This window comes from Dama dama, chromosome 15 (genome assembly GCF_033118175.1).
Source record: "Dama dama isolate Ldn47 chromosome 15, ASM3311817v1, whole genome shotgun sequence".
Classification (NCBI taxonomy): Eukaryota; Metazoa; Chordata; class Mammalia; order Artiodactyla; family Cervidae; genus Dama; species Dama dama.
The window spans coordinates 30,554,712-30,577,229 of record NC_083695.1 but is presented as its reverse complement, the minus strand read 5'-3'; the positions used below and the strand labels follow the sequence as shown (position 1 = coordinate 30,577,229).

Genomic DNA, 22,518 nt, shown 5'->3' with positions numbered 1-22,518 from the left:
GCTCATCCTGGTTGCTTTGAACCCTCCTCCTTGGACTGGGATGTCTGCCCTTAGCTGTAAGAATAGCTCCTCAGTCATGCTATCTTGCTCCTTTGGGTGGTGCTGAGGGGTTGGGTGAGGACAAAGCTACCATAAACGAGAAGATGCTCAAGATCCCCACCTGCTAAATTAGATGAACCTGGGTCCCTTCCCTAGGCAGGAACCCCACTTCATGTCTCTGCCCACCACTTGAAACATCAGAACTCCTTTGGTGGTGACCACTGTGACCCCCAGAACTTCTGCTCCCTTGCAAAGATTTATTTTGGATTGGGGTCATGAGGCTTTCCTCCCCAGTCATATAATAACTAATGCAACAAATATTTATTATGTGCAACTCTTTGCTGGGAACACAGGGACATACAGTAAGAGACCTGTATTCACTACCCCTGAAGAGCGAACGGTCTATGAAAAGGGTGCTCTCACCATGGATGACAACAGTTCCCACCTCACAGGGTGCAGTGGGGTTAAATGAGTTACTGCAAAGTGCTGAGACCATGGCTCCCCAGAATAAGTGGTCAAGACCAAGAGCTGTGGGGTGAGGGCCTGATGGGGAAGTGCACTGGACTCTGGGGACCCAGACGAGGAGCCCATAGCTCAGACAGCTGGCAGCAGGGGAGGTTCCCAAGAGTAAGAGATGCACCTGCCTCCTGCCCCACTCCTTAGGACTGGGCCACTGGGGCCCCCTCTGGTCAGTGGATGGACGGGACAGCTGTAGACTGCCAGGCCTGGGTTCTGGCCCTGCTGACACCAACCCAGACTGTGGGTCCCACCCACAACCTGGCCATGTCCACAGCCTCCTCAGAAATGAGCCCTGGGCGGGCCAAGGCGCACGGAAGAATGTGTGGGGAGGGGCCACGGAAGCCTCATGACAGACAGTGACCAGAAGAAAATGTCACCACTGTCCTCTCTTGGGTCAGAAAGGGGGTGTGTGGCTGATGGACAGTCCCTGGCCAAGCAGCAGTCCTACAGGCTTGCAGGAAAGGCTGAGGGGAGGACAAGGAGGCCCCACAGGATCAGGGATCGTTTACAAACCCCAGAGCCAAGGGAGGACTGGGGCTGGGGTGGAGGAAATGGGGGGTTGGGGAGGGATCAGCTGACACCTTGCAAGCTGGGTCCAGAATCCAGAGGTAGAGCTAAGGCCCCTGGGCTTCCACGGTAGAAAGGAGACCAGACCAGGGTCAGGCTTTCCATAGGAAGAAAGATAGGGTTTGGCCAAATCCGGGTGTGGGGTGGCCCCTGTCTCCACAACAGTTCCCTCTGCACCACCCTTTGAACGTGACAAATGTTGCAATCATCTCTCCTCCTAAGTTCTCCATAAAATTGTTTACAACCCTTCTAGCTGTCTGATTAGGGACAGGCTATTGAACCTCTTTGAGCCTCTAGCTTTTTTGTCTGGGAAAAAAAAACAGGGTTAACGAGAGACACTGTGTTTAACACCCTTGCCAGCATGGTGGGCCTAGAATCGGGCTCAGAATATGGCAGTCGTCGTGGTTCCCTCTGCATCAGATTTTCCTGTCAATTCTTCCTTGTTTATGTTCTAATTTTTTTTGGCTCTGGGCCCACAGTCCTGTGGTGAGCTTATTCAAAGTTCTTATTCCAGAGAATGGAGACAAGGGGGCAGGTGAGCAGAAAGCTTTCTAAACCATCTAAGGCTGCTCCAGGCAGAAGGAAATGAGCCTGAGAAGGAAGGTGACCTTGAAAGTACATAATTTTTATGGTGGGGTGGGGCAGAAGGCAGTCTGTGCAAAATTCCTATAGAGTCAAACTCCCCACCCAAAGGTATCCATCCCTGGGAAATACACAAAGGAAAGAACAGAGAACACAACAGCCAGATCCAGTTAATTGAGTTGCAGGTGGTGGCTGAAGACAGACCCGTCTGACTGTTGTGGCTCCCTCCCCCAGAGTAGCCCTCAGGTGACAGCGCAGACCAACCACCTCTCGAAGGGAAATCAGGGAGAGAGGGGAAAAGAACTGGGGAGGTGGGTGGCAGAAATGAGAAATTAGGCAAAGAAAAATGGTCCACAAAATGCAGAAACACCCCAGCATGCTTGCTTCCCAAACCCAGCCCATGAATCGAGGGGTGACAGGTCTCTCATCTCTGATGCCAAGAGCCAGGAGCTCCGGGCAGCCGCAGGTACTACATCTGCACCTGCCAGCACTTGGAAAGAGGCAATAAAACATAGTAGCAGGGCCTGGAATGCTAAGTGCCTGCAGCTGGGAAAGGATTGCCTTGCAGCCAGAGCGGCTCACGGCACACGGCCACCGGGCAAGGGCAGGCTCCCAGAGACTGGACTGCACGTCCTCCCCACCCTGGGCAGCCTGCTGTTGGGGCAGCAGACAGAGGCAGAGGCAGGACAGGTGCAAATGGAACCAGCCCTGGGGGCTGCCTGAGGCTGGGTGCTGGCCCAGACAGACAGGGATCTTCTGGATGAAACCCAAGTGGGCTGGCTGATTTACCAAGGCTGGCAGAAAGCTGGGACGCTTGAGTCACTGGTAAATAAAAATGGATCATAAAGCACCCTGGCTAAGCCAGCCGTCTGCAAATACACCAGGGCCACATGCAGCTCAGAGTGTGGGCCCCATCGCTCGAATGGTAATAACAATAATAATGTTTATACGGCACTCACAGCAGTGGTACAGACTCTGTTCTAAGTGCTGTGTGTGCATGTTAATTTACTTAATCCTCATAACAACCCTAAGAAGCTGGTGGGGGTATAATCCTCCTGTTACATACTGCAAGGTGAACACCAAGAAGCCAAAGAGCTAAGAACAGAGGTAGGGTTTGAACCCACACAGTCTGTTTCTAGAAGCCCTGCCCTAGCTCCACCGTGCTTGCCAGTCACCAGGGTGGCATGTTAACAACTCCTGACTCAGCCAGTCCGGGAGCTTGAGGCTGCATCACTAAGACGCTCCCAGCGAAGCCTGGTTCCAAGACCACACCTTGAGTAGGACGCTCTAAATTACTACATTGCATTCCTGTGACAGCCCTTCAGCGGCGAAATGAGTTTATACTGGCTGCTCTGGTCCCTGGAGGCATCTATGAATTCCTCAGTTAACAGAGAGAGGCACTCGCAGGTTGTCAGAATCTAGGGGCTGGGGCTGGAGGAGGAGGCGTGAAGTCTTAAAATTCCCATGTCCATTTCATCTCTGCCTGATTCAATCAGAATGTCAAGGGAAGAGCCCAGATTGGAATTTTTGAAAAAGCTCCCTGGGTGATTCCGACATGTAACTATGGAAGATCCCTTCCAGTCAGACATGAGGGAAGCCTCAGTTAATAAGCCAGGCTCATCGAAAGTTCCACGGGATCAGGTCACGGATCTCAAAGGTGCTTTCAGAAGAGGGTTGGTGAAGCCAACTCCTAGGCCAGCTAGGGGTATGGCTGGGTCAGCTAGGGTATCCTGTTCCTGTTCCCTGGGGCAGCCCTAGAGGCAACAGGTGGCAGCTGGCAACCCCCAGTCTGACTTGCCTTCAGAGACACCCTACTTCCCCCATCTGTGAGCTGTCAAGAGAGAACAGACACTGCCCTGGATCAGTTGTGGGAACTGAGGCTCTTTCAACTATACTTCAGTAAAATAAATTTTAAAAAGAAATCTCAAATGCTCTGGCTATTTCCCAAGTAAGGTTACTGACAATTTTCATACTAAACCGAAGTATAATAAAACATTAATTTATGAGAAAAAAAACAACCCTATCCTTGATGGCTCCTCTTAGTAATTTTCCATCCACTGACCTCTCACTTTGCTCCCTGGCTATAAATCCCCTCTTGTCCTTGCAGTAGGTGAGCCCAATCTCTCTCCCTTATTGCAACAGTCCTGAGTAAAGGCTTCCTTACTGCTTTAACAAGTGGCAGAATTATTTTTTCTTTAACACTCTCCCTGCTTGAGGGAAAAGTCACCCCACAAAGTGAGCAGCCCTGGGTGTCAAGGGTAGACCTGAGGCCACTGCCAACCAAACTGAGACTCCTAACCTTGACATTCAAGTCCCAAGCAATGACTTCAAGGCCGAGGTAATAAAATCAAGCCTTATTTGTTTCTTATGTGCACGTGTGCCCCACATTTAGGAAAACTAGATGGTTCACTGTTTCTCATAGACATCTGAACTTTTCTCCCATCCTACTGTAGTTTAGACTTTGCCTTCCACCTGGAATGTCTCTTTCCCATTCTTCTAAGTTGCAGAGATCTCTCCCTTTATGACAAGACTACTTATCCCCAGTCTTCGATTCCCCATCTTCCACAACTACACAAACTTTCATCTGAGCTGGGTACATGGTTCTCCGGGATAAAGACTATGCTTAAAGACTATATTTCCCAGCCTCCTTTGAGGTGCGTGTGGTCACATGACTGCGTTACAGCCAATACAATACAAGCAGAAGCCATGTGCTTAATTCCCAGAGGGCTTATGTTCTTATGCCTCTCCTCCTCTTCCTATGTGATGTAATGGCAAGAACTCCTACAGCCATCTTGGACTATGGAGTGATCTTGAACTTGGAAGCTACACATGGTGGAGCAGCTAGGTTCCTGACAACATGGAATATCATGCCAGCATTGGGCTGGCCCCTCCAGACTTGCACGTGAGAGAAAAATGACCTTCCTTCCATCTTGTAGTAGTCACTGCTCTTTTGGAATTTTCTGCAACTCATAGCTGAATTTGATGCTATTAGAGTCCCCCTTTCAAACCCATGGAGGCATAGACTCTGGATTTTGGGGTTAATTACTATACCACACTACACAGACTCATCCTTTGCATCTCCCAAGTTAAATACTAAGCAGTGTGAAGGCTGGGACTATGTCTTATCCAATTCCATATTCTCCTGCCATGTGAAACAAAAGGCCTCATACATAACACAGAGCATGTCTTAGGGTTGAAATGAATTCCATCTACGTACTACACTCCACACAGCCTCCCAACTTGCATCCATATTCGCAACATGATACAAGCCTTCCTGGAAGGGTGCACCCAGGTGAACTCACCCTTTGTCCCTTCCAGGAAGCTGTTTCCCACTGCCCCCCAACCCCCTGGGAGAAGCTTGCTTTACCAGGATGTCGGAGCCCTTAGGCTCCTCCCCAGTGGCTGGGCTGGAGCAGTTGTTGAGTTTGAATATCCAGTACTCCTGGGCCGTGACAAAGAAGTTCCATGGCAGTAGGCCGCCGATGCCCAAGCTGAAGAAGATGATGTAGGTACCGTTGTAGCGGTCCTCGGGCCTCTGCAGGCTGGGTGGCGGGTGGTCCAGCAGCTTCTCAAGCAGTGCTTCTTGGTCAGCTCGGAGGGAGCTGCTTGCAGTTCTGTAGGTGGAATTGGAGGTATGACGAAAGTCATCCTCTGAGATGATGGCCACTGTTGGGGCAGAGAGACAGGGCAGGTGATCAGAAGCTGAGGCCAGGTACAGCTGGAGACTCACCCATCTTACAGATCTGATTCTGCCCCTACCTGGGGATCTGTGGAGTCCCCAGAGTGTGATTAGAGAGCTTCAGGTTTAATTATTAGGGGCAAAGACAAGATGTCAGAATTGTAAGTGAGCTCAGGATCCCCCCAAACTATACAGAAGCCACATGGTAGCAGACAGGTTGGTTGGGAGTAAGGCAGTGGGGCATAGTGGGGCCTGTAGCAGTCAGTCCAGAAGGGCAAACCTGGTCTCAAGGCATTCAAATTTCTAAGCAGCCATAACAAAAAGAATTAGGCCCCTTGATGAGCTAAGAATACTCTCTAAACTCTTTTCAACTTTATGGGAGAAAGTTAAGGAGGAGGAAAGTGTGTAGAATATGGTACTATCTGTACATAAGAAGTACGGATGGGATAGGTGGGGAGGGGAAGATACACACATATGTAAGTATACCCTCTGGAAGGATACACAAGAAATTTCAAACAGTGGTTGTGAGGAGCGAGGCTGGGGACTTCACTGCATGTTCGTTTGTGCCTCTTGAATTTTGAACTTTGTGAGTGTATTATCTGTTCAAAAATAAAAATTATAAATAAAAATAAAGGCATTCAAATAACATTAAAAAAAATAAACCTCATAGTGTCTAAAGCTGCCCCCAGAAGCTGGTTTGAAACATCTGATAGTCCACTCCCTCATTTCATTGTGGGAAAACTGAGGTCCAAAGAACAGGTCACAGACCAGGCAAATGGCCAAGCCTGGGTTTATAGCTCCTGCCTGGGCCCCCACCTCTGTTCATCACATCCCACCACGAGACAGCAACTCCCCATCTGCAGTAGCAGCTAAAACAAACTAAAGATTCTGGGTTGCCAGTAACAATTGTGTACACGGCCTCGGGTAAGTCACCAAGTTCTGAGCCTCACTTTCCCCATCTGCAAACCCGGGGAAGCCTTTTTACAATGGTTATTGTAAATTGCAACTGGCTGGCAATGCTGATAAATGTCAGCATCTTCCCTGCCATCCTGGGCTTGTCAGCTGGCTGGCTGGCTGTGGAATTTGGCTGCAAGGTAGCATGCCTACTTCTATGCTCTATATAGCACCTAGGCTGTGGCAGCAGCTTGATAAATGGGAAATATTTCCATAAAACTGAGGATGGGACACTCAGTGGTCCCTTCTGCCATAAATAAATCAGTGCATCCAGGCTCACATAGGAGGCTGAGCCTTAACTCAGCATTAAGCCAGGCCAGGAGAAATGTGAACACTCTGTCACAGAGGTATAGGGCCTTATGTGCTATTTCAGGAGAGCCTCACAATATTTCTCAGAATTAGGCAGGACAGGAATTATTGCTTCCTTTTTATCAGATGCAAAGAACGAGGATGTAAAGTTACTTGATTTGTCCCACATTCAAACACTGAAAATTCCCAACAGTTAAATCCAGCACTGGGGTATGTCCAGGTCTGTACCTGGCACTTGAAGCTGACGACAGCCCAATACGGTAGGTGCTACTCTAAGATCCATTTCACAGGTGAAGAGGGAGGCTCAGAGAGGTTGAATAATTTGCTCAAAGTCATGCAGCTAACAAATGGCAAAAGTGAGGTTACTCAGCCAATCAGTCTGAGGGTCATGTGGACTCCTTGGCCTCCCTCGGAGGAAGGTGGTTGGCAATGTGCAACCTTGTCTACTGGCTCCAAGTACAGACTTTCTGGAAGAATTCCTGGTCAGTGAGCTGTGAGCAGAGGCGAAGGCAGCACTGCAGGGCACCCTTGTCAATATCTGCTGAACGAATGGATTCTGAACAGCCAGGCTATGTACCCCTACTGGAGCAGCATCTACCCTGCAGCAGGCAGGCAGGAGGCAGCCGGAAGCCCAGAGCATCTGTGTCAGCAAGTCTATTTTAAACTCCCCTGGTTGAGCAGAGCCTTTTCCCAGCTTTGATTCACAGGGAGCTCAGCACTAACAAACTAACCAGACAGTGTGGCCATGCACGCACATGTGTGCACACACACATACAGTTTCTATATTAGTGTTTATAAATGTAAAAATTATGACCCACGTAGGACAACAGACAATGGGCAAGTGGTTCTTTCCAGATGCTCCAACTCCAGGGGTGGGTGTCGCGGCTAAAGTTCAGTCACTCAGGCCACACTCGGCCGGAGTCCATTCTCAGCTCCAGGGGCCTATTTGTCCAGGACCATTCAGCCTTGACCAAGCTTCTGAAAGAGCCAGGAATTTTCTCTCACTCGGGTCACAGGCCGGGGCACTGGAGTGAGCAAAGTCTTATTACTCTTTATGAAAGCTAGCTGCTGGCTTTGGATTAAAAAAGAAGAAAGGCAAAGAAGAGTCCCAGCATCCCCAGGGCCGGACGGCCGATGCCCTGGGGTGTGTTCCTCAGGCACCTGTAGGAATCGGCAGGGCTCAGCCCTGCTCCTGTCCTGGTTGACCTGGGGCAAGGGGTAGACCCTGCTCAACGCAGCAGGAACTCGTGGGGCCTGGGGCCACTGCAGACCATCTTCCAGGTCTGGGCACTGGTTCCCAGGAAGTTTTTGACTGACTCTTAAGTCAATCTCGCCTTTGTGCCTCGATTTCCTCACCTGGGAAATGGGGCCAAGGGGCTGGTAAGGCTACCCTATGGGAAAGCTCTGTGGGAAACACAGGGCGCCACCCAGAGGCCACGGCAGAATTTGCCTTGGGGTCGGGGACACCCCCAGACTCAGGCGCCCCAATTTGGGCTCTCAGCCACCTTCTGGATACTTCGGGCTAACTTGTCCATACCCAGGCCCCCCACATCCAAACGGTGAGGTCTGATCTCAGGAAATTCATGAGGGTGCGGGAAGAGAATCTGGAGGAGAAAGTAGACCCAGGAGGAGGGAACGTGAGAGCAAAGTGAGAGGAGAGAGCAAGGGAGGAAGAGAAGGGACGCCGGGGAGGGGGTCACAGCGAGAGGCGTCGAGCCGAACCGGAGGCCGGGTCGGGGTCCTGAGGCTCCCGTGGAGCCCCCCCGGGAGGGCCGCGGGGTTGGGGTGGGGGGAGGCCGCCCACAGCGAGAGCCCGGGGAGAGACCGGGAGCCTGAAGAGCTGGGCGGGGGCCAGGCCCGCGCCCGACCGCCGGCCCGCACTTACTGTCGCCGCCGCTCGCCGCCACCGCCGCTGCCTTCCCGGCCGCCGCGGCCACTGCGACTCGGGGCTCGGCCGGCCCTCGGGCCGGGCTCCGCCTCCAGGCCCCGCCCCCTACCCCGCCCCTGGCGGCGCTTCCGGGTTTGCAAGCGGGTCTCCTTTCGCCGCCCGGCGCTGTTCGGCGGGCGGCAGGCTGTGGGCGCGGGCCCATTTCACAGGTGGAGGGAGTGAGGCGCCGGCCGCCAGGTGCACCGCCCAGGCTAGCGCGCGAGTGCGCAGTGAGTCGGCTCCGGGTGCTGCCGCCGCTGCTTCCCACCGCGGAGCCGGACCACCCTGTCAGCTCCCGGAGCCCGGCGCCCCAGGACCCGGAAGAGCTCTCCGCCCGCGCCCAGGCCGCTGCGGAGTCTCACCTGCGCCCCCCTGATCCCTCCTGTTCCCCGCGCCCGCGGGGACCCTCCCGGGTGCCAGCACCTTCCAGAAGCTCACTGGCTGAGGCAGAGGAGTAGCTGGGCGGGCAGTACACAGTCCTCAGGACCACTCCGGCCCCATCAGGCCCTCCCACCGGCCGCCAGAACTTCCTGTCTAAATTACCGCCCAAGGCAGTCACCCTCTCTCCGCTTTGAGCTGACGTCCACGCTCATTACTGTCACATGCCCGGAGGGGCCGGCGTTGCCCTGTGCCCCTCTCACGGACCTGAGGAAGCCCAGACGGAAGTGTGATGTAACGCTAGGTCTGTCTGGTTCTAAAACTATTGAGAGGCCCCTGACCCCACAGGGGTGGGTCAGCGCTGGGTGCTCTCAGGGCCACGGGGAGGTGGCAGCCTTGTTTCATGGTGAGGCTCGCAGAACACTGTGCGTCCTTCCTTAAGCAGACCTACCATGCGCCACGACTGAGCTACTGAACTGAACTATGTGCCAGGCCCTGCAGTGGGGCCTGTGGTGTGTTAGGGTCAGAAATATATTTGATCTGGTCCCTGGTTCCTGATAGACTGTTTCTAAAACCCATAGAATTTCCTGAGTGATGGGGGTGATAGGAGGGTTTTTTTTGTTATTTAAGCCACACCTGAGTTGATGCTAATGAGGTGGGCTTGGTGGCCCCAGATAGCTTCTGGCTGAGGGCTGGTGGAACCCACCCAGGGGATTAGAAGGTTGGAACTTTCAGCTCCATGGCCTGCCTCCAGGGAGGGGAGAGGAGCTGGTGATGACCTAACCACCCATGACCAATGAGTTAATTAACCATGCCTACATGATGAACCTCCATAAAACCCCTAAATGATGGGGTTCAGAGAGCTTCTGGGTTGGCAAACACATCCACCTTCAGGGAGGGTGGCACACCCCAACACCGTGGGGACAGAAACTTGGGACCTGGTACCTTGTTCATTTTGTACCCTTTATATAAAATAAACCAGTGATAGTAAGTTTTTCCCTGAATTCTGTAGGCTATCCTAGCAAATTATTGAAACTGGAGGGAGTGTGTGGGAACCCCTGATTTTGTCACCAAGTTGGACAAAAGTTTGGGTACTCTATACTTATGACTAGAGTCTGAAGTTGAAGTAGGGGGAGCCTTGTGGGACCCCTCAACGTGTAGGATCTGTGGCTCCAGATAGTGTCAGAATTGAATTGTTGGATCCCCAGCTGGTGTCCAGAGAGTTGGAGAATTTGTTGGAGTATACATGTAAAAAAGAAACCCACTGCATCTGTTGTCAGAAGTGTTGAGAGAGTAAAAACAGTGCGAAGACCCAAAGGAGGAATGGGCTGGGGTCTTGCTTTGGAGGAGGCTTGCACTCTGCCTGGGGGATAGGCCAGAAAGGGTGGAGGACGTGAGAAGCCCTGCAACCTACAGCCGGCTTGAGAACAGACTGATTTCAGTACCAAGGAGGGGATGGGAACAAGTGGGCAGGCCACGTGATTGGTCTGGCAGATGTTGTGGACTGGCTGTGGAGGCCCCTTTTGATAGGTGGTGCCAGAGGTAAAGAACCCACCTGCCAATGCAGGAGACTCGGGTTCGATCCCTGGGTCGGGAAGATCCCCTGGAGGAGGGCACGGCAACTCATTCCAGTATTCTTGCCTAGAGAATTTCATGGACAGAGGAGCCTGGTGGACTGCAGTCCATAGGGTCTCAAAGAGTCAGATGTGACTGAAGTGACTTAGTGGGCATGCACAGGAATGGAAGCAACACTTTCCTGCCTGAGGGCCATCTATTCTGTGTCCGGGGTGCAGATGAGTTGAGGCATTTCAACTGGGCAGAGCAGATGCCTGTTTGCAGGCAGTCAGAGAATGTCAGGGAAATATTTGTAAATGGTACAGTGCTGCATAGCTACTGGGCATCACCATTGTTCTGAAATGCACATGAAGAAGAAAGAGAAGGGGAGAGAAAGGAGGAAGAGAGGGAGAATAAGAAGGAGGAGGAGAAGAGCAAGGGAAGAGAAGGGAGAGAGAGAGGAAGAAAGAAGAAAGAACAAATGAAAATTCAAAACATCCCAAGCGCTCTTCACTGGGTTGATATTTTATAATTCTCAGAGTAAAGCACTCTGCCACACCTGAGCTTGGAAATACTGAAAGTTCTGACAATTGAATAGAAGCCATCTCAGTATTACAAACGGACTTGCTTCTGGCCCCGGGGAGCTGCGATGGCATGACGAAGACTGGCTGGGGAGGCCTCCTGGTGTGGTGGACGAACTGGAGCCATATGAACCTGGGCTTAGGCTTAGATGCTGTCTAGGTATCCCTATGAAGTCAAGCCTGGTTTCCCTACTCATATCAGCCCAAGCTAATAGCCTTCTATGAGGCCTGGGGTGAGGGATTGGGGAGTTCAAAAGTAATATTGATAGCTCTCAAGGATGCTCTGGCTGCCTTCCCCCACCCCCGACAACCATCTCCTTTGAGGCTGGTACTCTAGTTAGCTTCTTTTACATATGAGGACCAACTCCAATATTCTTGGGCTTCCCTTGTGGCTCAGCTGGTAAAAGAATCCGCTTGCAATGCAGGAGAGCTGGGTTTGATCCCTGGGTTGGGAAGATCCCCTGGAGAAGGGAAAGGCTACCTACTCCAGTATTCTGGCCTGGAGAATTCCATAGACTTATAGTCCACGGGGTTGCAAAGAGTCAAAGAGTCAGACACGACTGAGCGACTTTCACTTTCACGTATGAGGAACCTGGGGTGCTGAGAGAGACCTTTTCAGAGACACACAGCTGATAAACCACAGACCCAAGATTCAGATTGTCGCCTTTCTGCCTCCTGAGCTCAGTCAGGGGTTGCATCCAAGGTGGTCGGGAGTGGGGGCGGGGGAGGCTCACATAAACAACTCATTGCTCCAAAGCTTGCGAACCTGTAGGCAATTAAGCAATAAGAGCCTGCACAGAAGGTGGGCCCCGGTGGAGGCGGAGCCCTCATCGGGCTCATGCTGCCATCTTGTGGCGCTTCCCTGTCACTGCTGTTGTCATGAGCTGGGCTGCCTGGGCATTTCCTGCTTTCTAGGATTTCCTGGACCCCCCAAGCAGGGCATGTGGCTCCTGGGAGGTAAAGAATTATCCATAACTGCTGACCCATAACTCTCTGCGCCCACATCACTAGTTCAAGTCCTAACTATCTCTCTGACTCGAACCACCTCTCCTTTGCTTTGCCTAACTGCTCCCACTGAGGAATGTTCTGGGCCTCTGCTGGAGACTCCAGCCCTGACCCATCTGTCTTCCCTCCATGCATTGGGCATCTTCCTTCCTCTTGGAGCCAGCTTAGATTTCATGGCTCATCATCCCAGTAACATCTTGACAATACTCTCAATTCTCACACCCCTCGACTCCCAGTGGCACTCCCTACGCCCGAGTGGATGAGCCTTCTTGCAGGAAGTCCCCAGCAGGCCAGTGGCTCCACTCTGAACTCGTTACCAACCTGGGCTTGGCATCCAGGAGTCTGGTAGTCCCACGGCAGTCCTAGCCCCTGCTCTCCATAGAAACGGCTGCCATTTTCCTTCTCCATTCATCTAAAACATCTGAACACATCCCACCCTGAGATGGCCTTGCCTCCTGCCTCCTACCTGGCAGAGAAAACAGAAACCATCAGGGAGGAACTTCCTCATTTGTCAACACCAAATATGCCCCCCATCTGCTCCTTTTTTTCTCTTTCCAATTACAACAGGAAAGTTCTCCTCTCTGTCCTAGGTCTGCCCTCTCTGGCCCCAGATCCTAAACCCTCCCCTCCCACCAGCTCAGGAGCCTTTCAGGATCCATCAACCCTTCTTTTTCTTACACCTTTAGTCTAACACTCCTTAATGCATTCTTTCCACTGCTTCTTTTGTCTCCTTGTTTGACGTTTTCTGATGGAAGTATAACCTACAAATTGTAAGTGTAGGGTTTATGAATGACCACACAATGGATGTATTTATGCCATCAACACCTGGATCAAGAAATGGAATATTAGTAAGTGACACAGGCTGGAACCTGGGAACCTTTGCTGCAGTGCTTTCACCTGGACATATGTTTTTTTGTATCCTCGAGCAACAGAATACCAAGAAACTACAAGGGGCTAAAAAGTAACTGCATGCATGCACAATTGGGGCAAATTATGAGCAACAAGATACAAAAAGGCCAAAATCCAATTGCCACTTCTGAGGTGCCCAGAGCAAAAGCAGGGTACTGCGCATGATCCCTGCACACAACATCTCCAAGGGGCTGGGCAGGACACCTAAGCCACGCTTGGGCCCCACCTATTGATACACCCCTGGCCTCACTCCATTAAAAGAACCAGCCTGCCCTCCATGGAGAATGAGCAAGGGTACCTGTTACTTGTTCTCACTCCTTGATGTTCACTGGAATTCCTCGCCTGGTCTCATCAATTGCTATTGTTTAGAGTCTGGCTTCCCTTGTGGCTCAGCTGGTAAAGAATCCACCTGCAATGCGGGAGACCTGGGTTCGACCCCTAGGTTGGGAAGATGCCCTGGAGGAGGGCATGGCAACCCACTCCAGTATTCTTGCCTGGAGAATCCCCATGGACAGAGGAGCCTGGTGGGCTGCAGCCCATGAGACCGCAAAGAGTCGGACACAACTGAGCGACTAAGCACAGCACACAGCACAAAGAGTCCAAAGGTCTCAAAGAGTAGACACAACTTAGCAACTAAACACCACCACCAACAGAGTCTAAGAACCCAGGTCAGTAACCCTGGCACCCCAGAAGCTCCTGTGTTCCAGTTATTGTGGCTGCAAAATGAATGACCCCAAAATGTAGTGTATAAAACAACTGTTTATTATATTACAGATTCTGTGGGTCAGGAATTTGGTTTAAGGACTTGGCTCAAGGTCACTCGGAAAGCAGATGATGGAGTCTGGGTTCAAACCTAGGGCAGGCAGACCCCTGAACTTATCCCCTTAAAGCCATAGCTGAGATGGGGCTATGGGTAAAATAACTTCTATTTCCTGAGCCTCCTCAGTGCCACACCTCGTGCTTGGCACCTCCCAGGTGGTGGCTTTTATGCCTCCCACACCCTAGATGCGGGTACCATCGTCACTCCCTGTGGGAGTCAAGTAGCAGAGGCAAGTGAGCAGGAACCCAGGGAGCACAGAACCACATGGGGATGCTGAGCCGCATCACATGAGGACCTGGGAGCATTTGGTTGGGGCAGAAGTGGCTCCAGAGTGGACCATGAGGGCTGTTTTCAAATGTTTGAGAAGTTTTTAGGGACTAGAAGACTTTTAAAACTTATTCTTGTTGGTTCTTGAGGGTAAAATCAGCCCCTTACGGTGAAAGTAAGTCAGCACTCAAATGCCAGCAATTATTACTGTTAATAAGTAATGAGTTCCCCAACCCTGAAAGTATTCAAGCAGAGATTGGTCAAGCCCATGTGTACGCCATTGTGAAGGGAATGCTGGCATCGGGTGAGTGTAGATTAGCGAATGGTCAAGAACCCCAGCTCTGCATCCTAGATGTCTGTGAAATGGATCCCAACGAACCCCTGCAGTCCGCAGGGACTGCCTCTGCCCAGTGTAATCCCCTTGGGTAGTCAGTGTTTACTGGTGTGAGTGCAGGGCATCCGTGCCTGAGTTCCTGGTCATGGGGGCATCGCTGGGACCTGAGGGCTGGCAGCTTAGCCCTGCCCTGGGTCTCATCAGGAGAGGAGCAGCTGAGGCCGCCATCGGGTGGAGGGATGAAGGAGGGGGGCTGGGACAGGGGCCACTGTCCCTCTGACACAACCTGAAGAAAGCAGCGCCCAGGCAGGGCCTCTGGCAGTCTGCAGAGAGGACCAGGGGCTCAGGAGCGTGTCCTGGCTGCCCCTCTCAGCCTGGCTTCTGCCCAGTCCTTGTGTACCCACTGTAAGAATTTGCTTTTCATTCTGTTGAGCTGTTTGAGGGCTGAGTCCAGGTCTGATTCACCCCTGTGTACTGTGCTGTGTCAGTCTATGGATCAGATCAATAAATATTGATTGAATTTCCAAATATCCAGGCCTTCTGTTTGAGGAAGCTTCTTGGGCTGAAGAACTGGGATGGGCAGATTCAAATCCTCTGCAGTGTGGCCTGGGCTGGGCCAGCCCTTCAGGACTGCAGGAATAGCAGACTCGCTGGATTCCCCTCCCACAGACTCTCCCCTGACTCCCTCTCCCAGGTTAGAATCCTTAAGGGGACACCAGCCCACCCACACCCCTCACACTCACACACAAACACACACAGATAGGGCCCTGAAGCCACCCCAGCACCTCTGGCAGACAGCAGCCTTCACATCTGGCCCATCACCTGCTAAAAGGACATCAGCGCCTTCTTTGTGTAAGAAGTTTCATAAAAAAAAAAAAAAAGTTGCTGCTGACTTTTGCCTGAAAGCATCTTCCACAAAATGCGTAATTGAGAGAGACTGATTCAGAGACACCGAACCTAGCGTTCTAAAACATCATTATTCCATAAAGTCTTTGTGGAACCCCCAGGCTTATTTGGAGCTTCTGTGGTCCCCTTGCCCATCTGTTTCCCTGTCTCCCCCTCGGCCATGGCTCTGAGGGCAGTGTGTGCTGCCTGGACCTGGTACCCAGCAGTGGTGGGCCCCGTGCCCAGTGAGATGTGAAGCAGCATGGAGGCACGCCCTGCCCCACCAGTTTGTGTTTTGAAGTATCAGGTCCTGGCGGTTCCTCATCTCCTGTCCCTGTAACGATGGTCCAGGGCAGGGATTATGGTTAGAAACGGCAACGTTTCTAGGAACGGTCCCTAGCCTCCCCCGCGTCCATTTGGAGAAGGCTGGGGTTTTGGAGTGAGATTCGTGTACTGGTGTAGGAGGCGGCAACCGGTTTGATGGCAGCTTTTCGATGAAGTGGCAAGGGTGGAGGCTGAGAGGAAGGAAGATATCCGGAAGTTGGAAGCTGGGAGTGGTTGGCAGAGGCAGTAGAGGGGGAGGGCAAGGGGGAGGTGCAGAGAGCTGGCAGCACAGCCCCCCGTGGCCTGTAGAGGGCGCTCCCAGGGACTTAGTTAAACATGTGGTTGGAGTTCCAAGATGGATCGGTTGAGCCTTAGCAACCAAAATCAATCTGTCTTAATAACTGCAAGGGAGAGAAAAGTTAGGGACCTCCGTGGAGACATCGTTAAGGGAGTTTGCTATCCAGCAGGAAAGATGGTGTCAACAAAATGAATATCTGAGCAGTTATTGGAAAAATAAAACTAGTTCATATTTATACCTTGAGGGGTTGAGACTCTTGGATCAAACCCATTATATTTAAATATTTACATGTACAAATATATGTGTGCATATGCATAGATCTTCCTGAGGGGATATATAAGAAAAGTAACAATTGCCTCTATGAGGGGAGGACTGGGAATGGGGTGGCAGGGGAGGGGTGAGACAGGAGGAGGTGGGGTATCTACTTTTCACCTATTCTTTTGCACCTTAATTTTTAAACCATAGGAATTATAGCATTTTGAATTAAAATGAGCAAAGTTTCAAAAATTTGCCAAACAGAAATGGATGAAGTCTTCGTGAGTCTGACCTTAAGCTGTCAGCTGGGGTTGGAATGGACTTTCTCTCCTTCTGGCCCCTAGTGAAGGAAGGGGCAACTGGTGAAACCTGAACCCAGCAACCCTTCCAGGGCAACAGCCGGTGGCCTGAAGATCGTGCCTGTGCCAGGCTGGCTGGCATGTGTGGCAGCCTTGTCACCTTGCTGCTCTGCTCTAGGGCATCTCACGAGGGTACCCAGTTACAAGGGCAGAACTGGCCCATCTTCTGCTGCCCCTGGTTTTCCATCATCTGCCCTGGGACAGCGATAGAGGAGGGTCCAAGGGGTGGGGCTGTCACCTCCCTTCCCCCAATTACAGAACCACACCAGCCGGAGGAAGCTTACAGAGCAACAGGTCTAAGGCTGCCATTTCATGGATGGGGAAACTGAGGCTTGGGAAGGAAAAGTGACCCCCACAACATCAGGACCAGAATCCAGGTCTCCTGTCTCCCAGGCTGGAACTCTTTGCACCCCACCAAGGAGCAGGTGGCAATCAAGGCCTTCCTGCTTAGGTGATGGGATAGATTTAGGGGTTTTAAATGGGTGGCTCCTGGGGGGACCACAGATAATCTACCTGCCTATGGAGGCTACTTCCCACCCCCTCTCTGGGCTGCTGCCCACCTCAGGCTATATCCTCTTTCCTTTTGTACACACACACACACACACACACATACACACACACACACACACACACACACACACACATATGATGGCTCTAAGTACTCCTGGACTCCAGGAAAGGATGACAGTCTGAGTCATAGGTCTATGTACGTGTATGTATATGTGCCTTGTTTATCCCACCTTCCCCACTAGGCCATAAGCTCCCAGGGGACCCAGCCCACAGGTGCTCCCTATCCCCAGGGGGACAGCCAGGCCATCCTTGGCACACACCCCAGAGCCACAGTTCCCTGCAAGTCAGAGCTGTCAGGACCCTTCAGGGCATGAAAGGTTTAGAAAAGGGTCCTACAATAGATAATAAATAAAGACCTACTGTATAGCACAGGGAACTCCACTCAATACTCTATAATGGCCTGTAGAGAAAAAGATTCTGAAAAAGAATGGATATATGTATAACTTATTCACTTTGCTGTATACCTGAAACACAACAGTGTAAACCAACTATACTGCAATAAAAAATTTAAACAGAAAACGTATCCCATGGCCAAATACATGTGGTACACCCTCTATTATGAGACCAGCATCTTCACACAGGCCTTCTCAGGGCCTTTAATGTGCTATGACTCTCTACCACGAAGTCAAAGGGTGCTCTCACCCCAGAATTTAGAGATCACAGAATTCATCTGCAGAATAGGCAATGCGTGCTGGAAAATGCTGGGACCAGACTCAACTCACACAGGGAGAGCTGAAGTCTACAGGGCAGCTATGATTGTATGGTACCTTGCTGTAAATTAGGAAAAAAATTCCCTCAAGACATTTTCAGCTATAGGAAAATTAACACCAACAGATTGATGTTATTAGAACAAGGCCCTTTACGGTCCTTAGCTGGAAATATCTCATAGTATAATAAATACACGAATCTTCCATCTGAGTGGGAAAGGCACCACCTTCCCCCTTAGGTATGGCTTTCTTGTTCAGTATGTAACCTGCCCAACCATCATGGCAGCCATGGGCCCAGAGCCACACAAGCCCAGCCTGCCCATCATGCCTTTCTGCTGGCATGATTTTGTCTCAGGTGAGTGCTCTCAGCCGACCTCAGCCTCGGCCCCAGCTGGGAAACATGCTTCTGAATGTCTCACAGGCAGACAAGGACGCTGAGGGCTTCACCTCTGTTGCTCCTCTCGCTCATCACCTAGCCCATGACAGGCTCAAATTACTGACCCTGAACACATCCCACAAATGCTTCCACAGTGAGAGCACTGGCTGGGGAGCAGGGATGTGCTCAGAGTCAGCGTGGGCTCCAGCTTGCTGCGTGGCCAACGGGGAAGTTCTCAGTCCTCTCTGGGCCACTTTCCCCTTGTAGAAAATCAGGCAGTTGCACTTGATCATTTCCAGGAGCTCAGAGGGAGCTCTGGCAATGACCCCTTGTCCCCAAACTCATGGAATTTTGAGAAGAGCAGGAAGATCATTCCCAACTGCTGACAGAAAGGCAGTCAAAAAGACAGCAGACTACAACCTGAATTTTTTATTAGACTAGGAAATATAATTTATTTCATAAAAATTAATTTTGTTACAATAGGAATGCTAAATGTTATTTACAGGTTGTAGTACAGAATAAACAGAGGTGGGACTGGGGCCAGCCCGGCAGCCCTTGGGCATATAACCATGTCCACTGCCCAGGCGGGTGGTACAGCCCTTGGCCCGCAGGAGAGCTGCTCCCTGCACCCAGGCTCCTGGTCACCTCTCCCCAGAGGGCCTGTTAAGGGAACTGGCTCAGCTGCCTGGTTGCTGGGGGAAGGAGACCAGAGGGCCTTGGAGTATCCAGGAGAGGGGAGGGCCCCTCTGGAGTCCAGAACCCTACGAGAGAAGGCAGAGGGAGAGGCACGTAGAAGAGACATCGACTGACCCTGTGTACTCAGAGAGGCAACCTCCAGGCGGCCCAGCGTGGACTCGAGGAGGGCACACACGCACACACAGGTGGGGACATGTTCCCGGAGAGGCACGCTGATGTGCCCACAGATAAAAGCACATGCATACACGCACAGATGTGCAAGCACACCCCAGAGACGAGAGAGACGTCAACACAGCGCTAGGCCTTGCAGCGGCACTTAATCTGTGGCTCTCAAGGTACTCGGGCTGTGTGGGGCTGCCTCTCAGGCCTGAATAAGCTGAGAAACCTCCATGCCACCCTGAGGCGGGCAGTCTGCAGACACAGTCACAGTGGCCCAAGCAGATTGATGGAGCCAGCAAATCCTTTCCAGGCTTTTCTTATAAAGCTGGACAGTTTGAGCCCTCCCAGGAGGCTTTAGCCAATTGGTTCTGTGCTCCAGGCCCTGGTACACAATTTCTGGAAATCAGGTCAGAAATGGCACCTGGGTGGCTGGCCTGGCCTCATCCAACAAGAGCTCCTAGGCGCTAAGGAAGCAGGTTTCTCAGGGTGGGGCAGGGAGGAGGGGCAGGGAGGGAGGAGGGAAGGGAGGAGGGGCAGGGAAGGAGGAGGGAAGGGAGGAGGGACAGGGAAGGAGGATGAAGGTGGGGCAGGGAGGATGGATGGAAGGGAGGGAGGAGGGGCAGCGAGGATGAAGGGAAGTGAGGGAGGAGGGAAGGGAGGGAGGAGGGGCAGGGAGGATGGAGGGAAGGGAGGTAGGAGGGGCAGGGAAGGAGGGACAGGGAGGAGAAGGAGAGACAGGGAGAAGGAGGGACAGGGAGGAGAGGAAGGGAGGGAGGAAGGACAGGGAAGCAGGGGCAGGGAGAAGAGCCATGGCAGACCACAGTCAACTTCAACCCACCAGGGTTCACCTCAGAAGCCTAAAATGACGTATCAGAGACCCAAGGGCCTCAGACAGCAGTTGTGGAGGCTTCTAGGTCTAAAAAGGAAAGAGGCCTTGAGAAGGCAGTCACACACCTGAAGTCACACAGGGGCCTCAGCAAAGCTGGAGCTTGCTTGAATGCTGGTCCATGGACTCCAGACTGCCCCCATGTGACCACCCAGGCCCACATGGGTGGGGGTGGGCAGGGAGACTGAGCCCGAGGTGGATGGCACCTTTGGCAGGGAAGGCTCGCTGCTTTTGTTGAGGCAACGTCCACACAGGCACTGGGGTAAAAGTAAAAGTCTGTGGTCTCAGCCTCAGGGGCTCAAGCCTGATGCAGGCCTGGCCCCTTGAGCAGCCTTGATAAAAAGGAACGTCTCTCAAACCCAGGAGGCCCTCGATGGCCAGCCGGCAGCCCGTTCCCCAGGGGGCTGGGGAGTGATGAAAATCTCACTGTCCCCACACGCCCCCGAGTACATGGCTGGGACGCCAGGCTTAGGACACTGGCTGGGACTACAGCCCCCTAACCTGCTTTTCTCCCAGGAGATCAGACTTTCAAAGGCCAGGATACGCCCAGGCTGGTCCCAGCAGCTGCTCCTGGACCTGCTGGGGCAAGCCCTGGGGTGAGTGCCCAGAGCTGGCACTTGCTTTGGCCTGGGTGCCAAGAGGAGAGGCCTTTGATGTGGCCTCTGTGCCAGCTCAAGAGTCTGGTTCCAGTTATCACCAGACGGTGGAAAGGGACCTTGATGGCCCTCGGAACATCCTGGAACAGGCAGGCTGGAGAGGGGGTGCCACACCCGCCTCCACCCTGCTGGTCAAAGCTTCCTTCAGACTCTCCCAGACAGCAGCAGGAGAGTGAGAAGAGGGTTGCAGGGAGATGCCTGGGGAGATCAGAGCTGGGAAAATAGCCCTCCACCCCTCCTCCTCCACTCCGGGCAGGTGTGCAAAGCACAGCCAGACCAGCCGCCTCCCTGCCTCCCACGCCGCCCACAGGGCTGGCTGCTCACACGTTCCTCAAAGCCGCACCAACCCCAGGAGCTCAGGCTTCTGAAGCAGGAGAGCCCGTCCTATCCTCCCCTTGTTTTACAGAAGGAGAAATGGAAGGGAATCTGCAAGGAAGGGCAGATCCTGGAATCCTGGGCATTAAAAGAAGGCCCACCTGCTCCAGCCCAGCAGGTCTAGAGGCTGGGGTGTCCCAGCTGGCCCCGCCTTGGGGGGAGGGGGAAGAGAGGTGTCCACAGGGGATTCTCATTCCTGACTCCTTTCTCTGTGAGGACCCTCTCTGGGCCACGCCCCCTCTCCAGGAGCCCCCAGACCATAGTACTCCCTGGCTGGGCTGGCCCACCCACATTTTCCATCCCAGGTCCTTTTAATCTAGATTCCTGGGAACCTGGAGGAGCCATGGGGGCACCTGCCTGGGGCTGTGAGAGGGAGGCAGGACCCCACCCCACGCCAGACTTCAGGTCTCCTTGGCTTTACTGATTCAGCATCTGTTTAAGATTTCAGAAAGAAACACGGGACCACGTCTCAGACCTCATCTGAACCTGTAGAAGTGCGGAAGCTGAGGGCTTGTTAGAATTTAGTCTAAGATGGAATCATTAGCAGCAAAGGGTTTCCTATTCAGTCTCTCTCTCCCTGATTCTCTCTCTCTCTCACACACATACACACACACAGGCTGCTGGCCAGAATCACAAGCACGCCCACACCCACACTCAAGAAAAGCGTTTTCTATTTTTTTGTGTTGTTTTTTCATTTTCTTTTTTTTTCTTAAAAAGAACTTATCCAAATATCTGGATAATAAATCATTTGCGTTTCCTAAGAAACTGGGTTTTCTTTTCCCTTGTGGTTTTGGTGTTTTTCTTTTTTTTTGAGCCTTACTAGTGGTTGGAAGCTTTCTTTCTTTCCTCTTCGTTTTCACTTGTGGACAGGAGAAAGCAGTTTCTCTGAATTGTACTTGACTCTTCAAAGAGGAAAATGGTGTGAACGGAGAGGGAGGAGGGAGAATCAATAACTGAGGAAGAGAATAAAGAACACAACTAAAACAGGTGCCCCGAGAGTTCCTGGGGCTGAGGGTGGGAGGGCCACTTCCTTGTTCCCCTAGCTGCCTCCAGAGGGCCCGGCCCCTCCTGCTTCCTGCACAGAGGTCTGAGGTCAGGAGAGACAGCATGGGGTGGAGAAGGACCGCTGAGTCCTCCCAACAACGAAGTCCATGGATCTCCTAAGGCTGGTTGTGGTCTGCGGGTGGGGCAAGTGGGGGGAGGAGGAGGAGGGGCGATTCTGGCTGTGAGCTCGGGGGCAGAGGAGGCCCAATTGCCCCCCAGGAGGCTGCCCCGGGCCTGCCTGTGCCCGCCTCCTGCTGGTCCCTCCCAGCCCGCAGGTGCGGGCCAGCTCAGCACTCTCCATCGGTGGCCATCGCCATCAGCATCTCGCTCTTGCCCATCTCCTCCAAGGCACTCGCCAGGCTGTTGAGGTCCCCGTCGTCCTGCTGCAGAGCTTCCCAGAGGTCCAGGATCACACCTGTGGGGCTTGCTTTGGTGGCAAAGTAGTTCAGGTACCTGATGGAGGGAAGGAGAAGGACCCTGGGCTCCCCAGACGCTCAGCCCCTC

At 52.5% G+C, this 22,518-nt stretch overlaps 2 protein-coding genes across 5 annotated transcripts in view; both read right to left on the bottom strand.

The window, feature by feature from the left end:
- SLC29A3 (solute carrier family 29 member 3) overlaps positions 1 to 9,135 on the bottom strand; it is a 45,059-nt gene extending 35,924 nt beyond the window's left edge. The window contains exons 1-2 of one of the 3 annotated variants that reach the window (XM_061161742.1): positions 9,000 to 9,135; positions 5,075 to 5,373 (exon numbers count right to left, since the gene is read on the bottom strand). In XM_061161742.1, coding sequence (XP_061017725.1) covers positions 5,075 to 5,355 — 281 coding nt within the window. In that variant the 5' untranslated portion in view covers positions 5,356 to 5,373; positions 9,000 to 9,135. Of the gene's footprint in view, positions 1 to 5,074; positions 5,374 to 8,534; positions 8,604 to 8,938 lie in introns of those variants that run through there. The other 2 variants (XM_061161741.1, XM_061161739.1) reach the window with 2 other exon arrangements.
- Positions 9,136 to 18,612: 9,477 nt separating this feature from the next.
- The window catches only part of UNC5B (unc-5 netrin receptor B), an 89,153-nt gene continuing 85,247 nt past the window's right edge, over positions 18,613 to 22,518 (bottom strand). For both annotated transcript variants that reach the window (XM_061161737.1, XM_061161738.1), the window contains one exon: positions 18,613 to 22,467. In XM_061161737.1, coding sequence (XP_061017720.1) covers positions 22,302 to 22,467 — 166 coding nt within the window. In that variant the 3' untranslated portion in view covers positions 18,613 to 22,301. The remainder of the gene's footprint in view (positions 22,468 to 22,518) is intronic.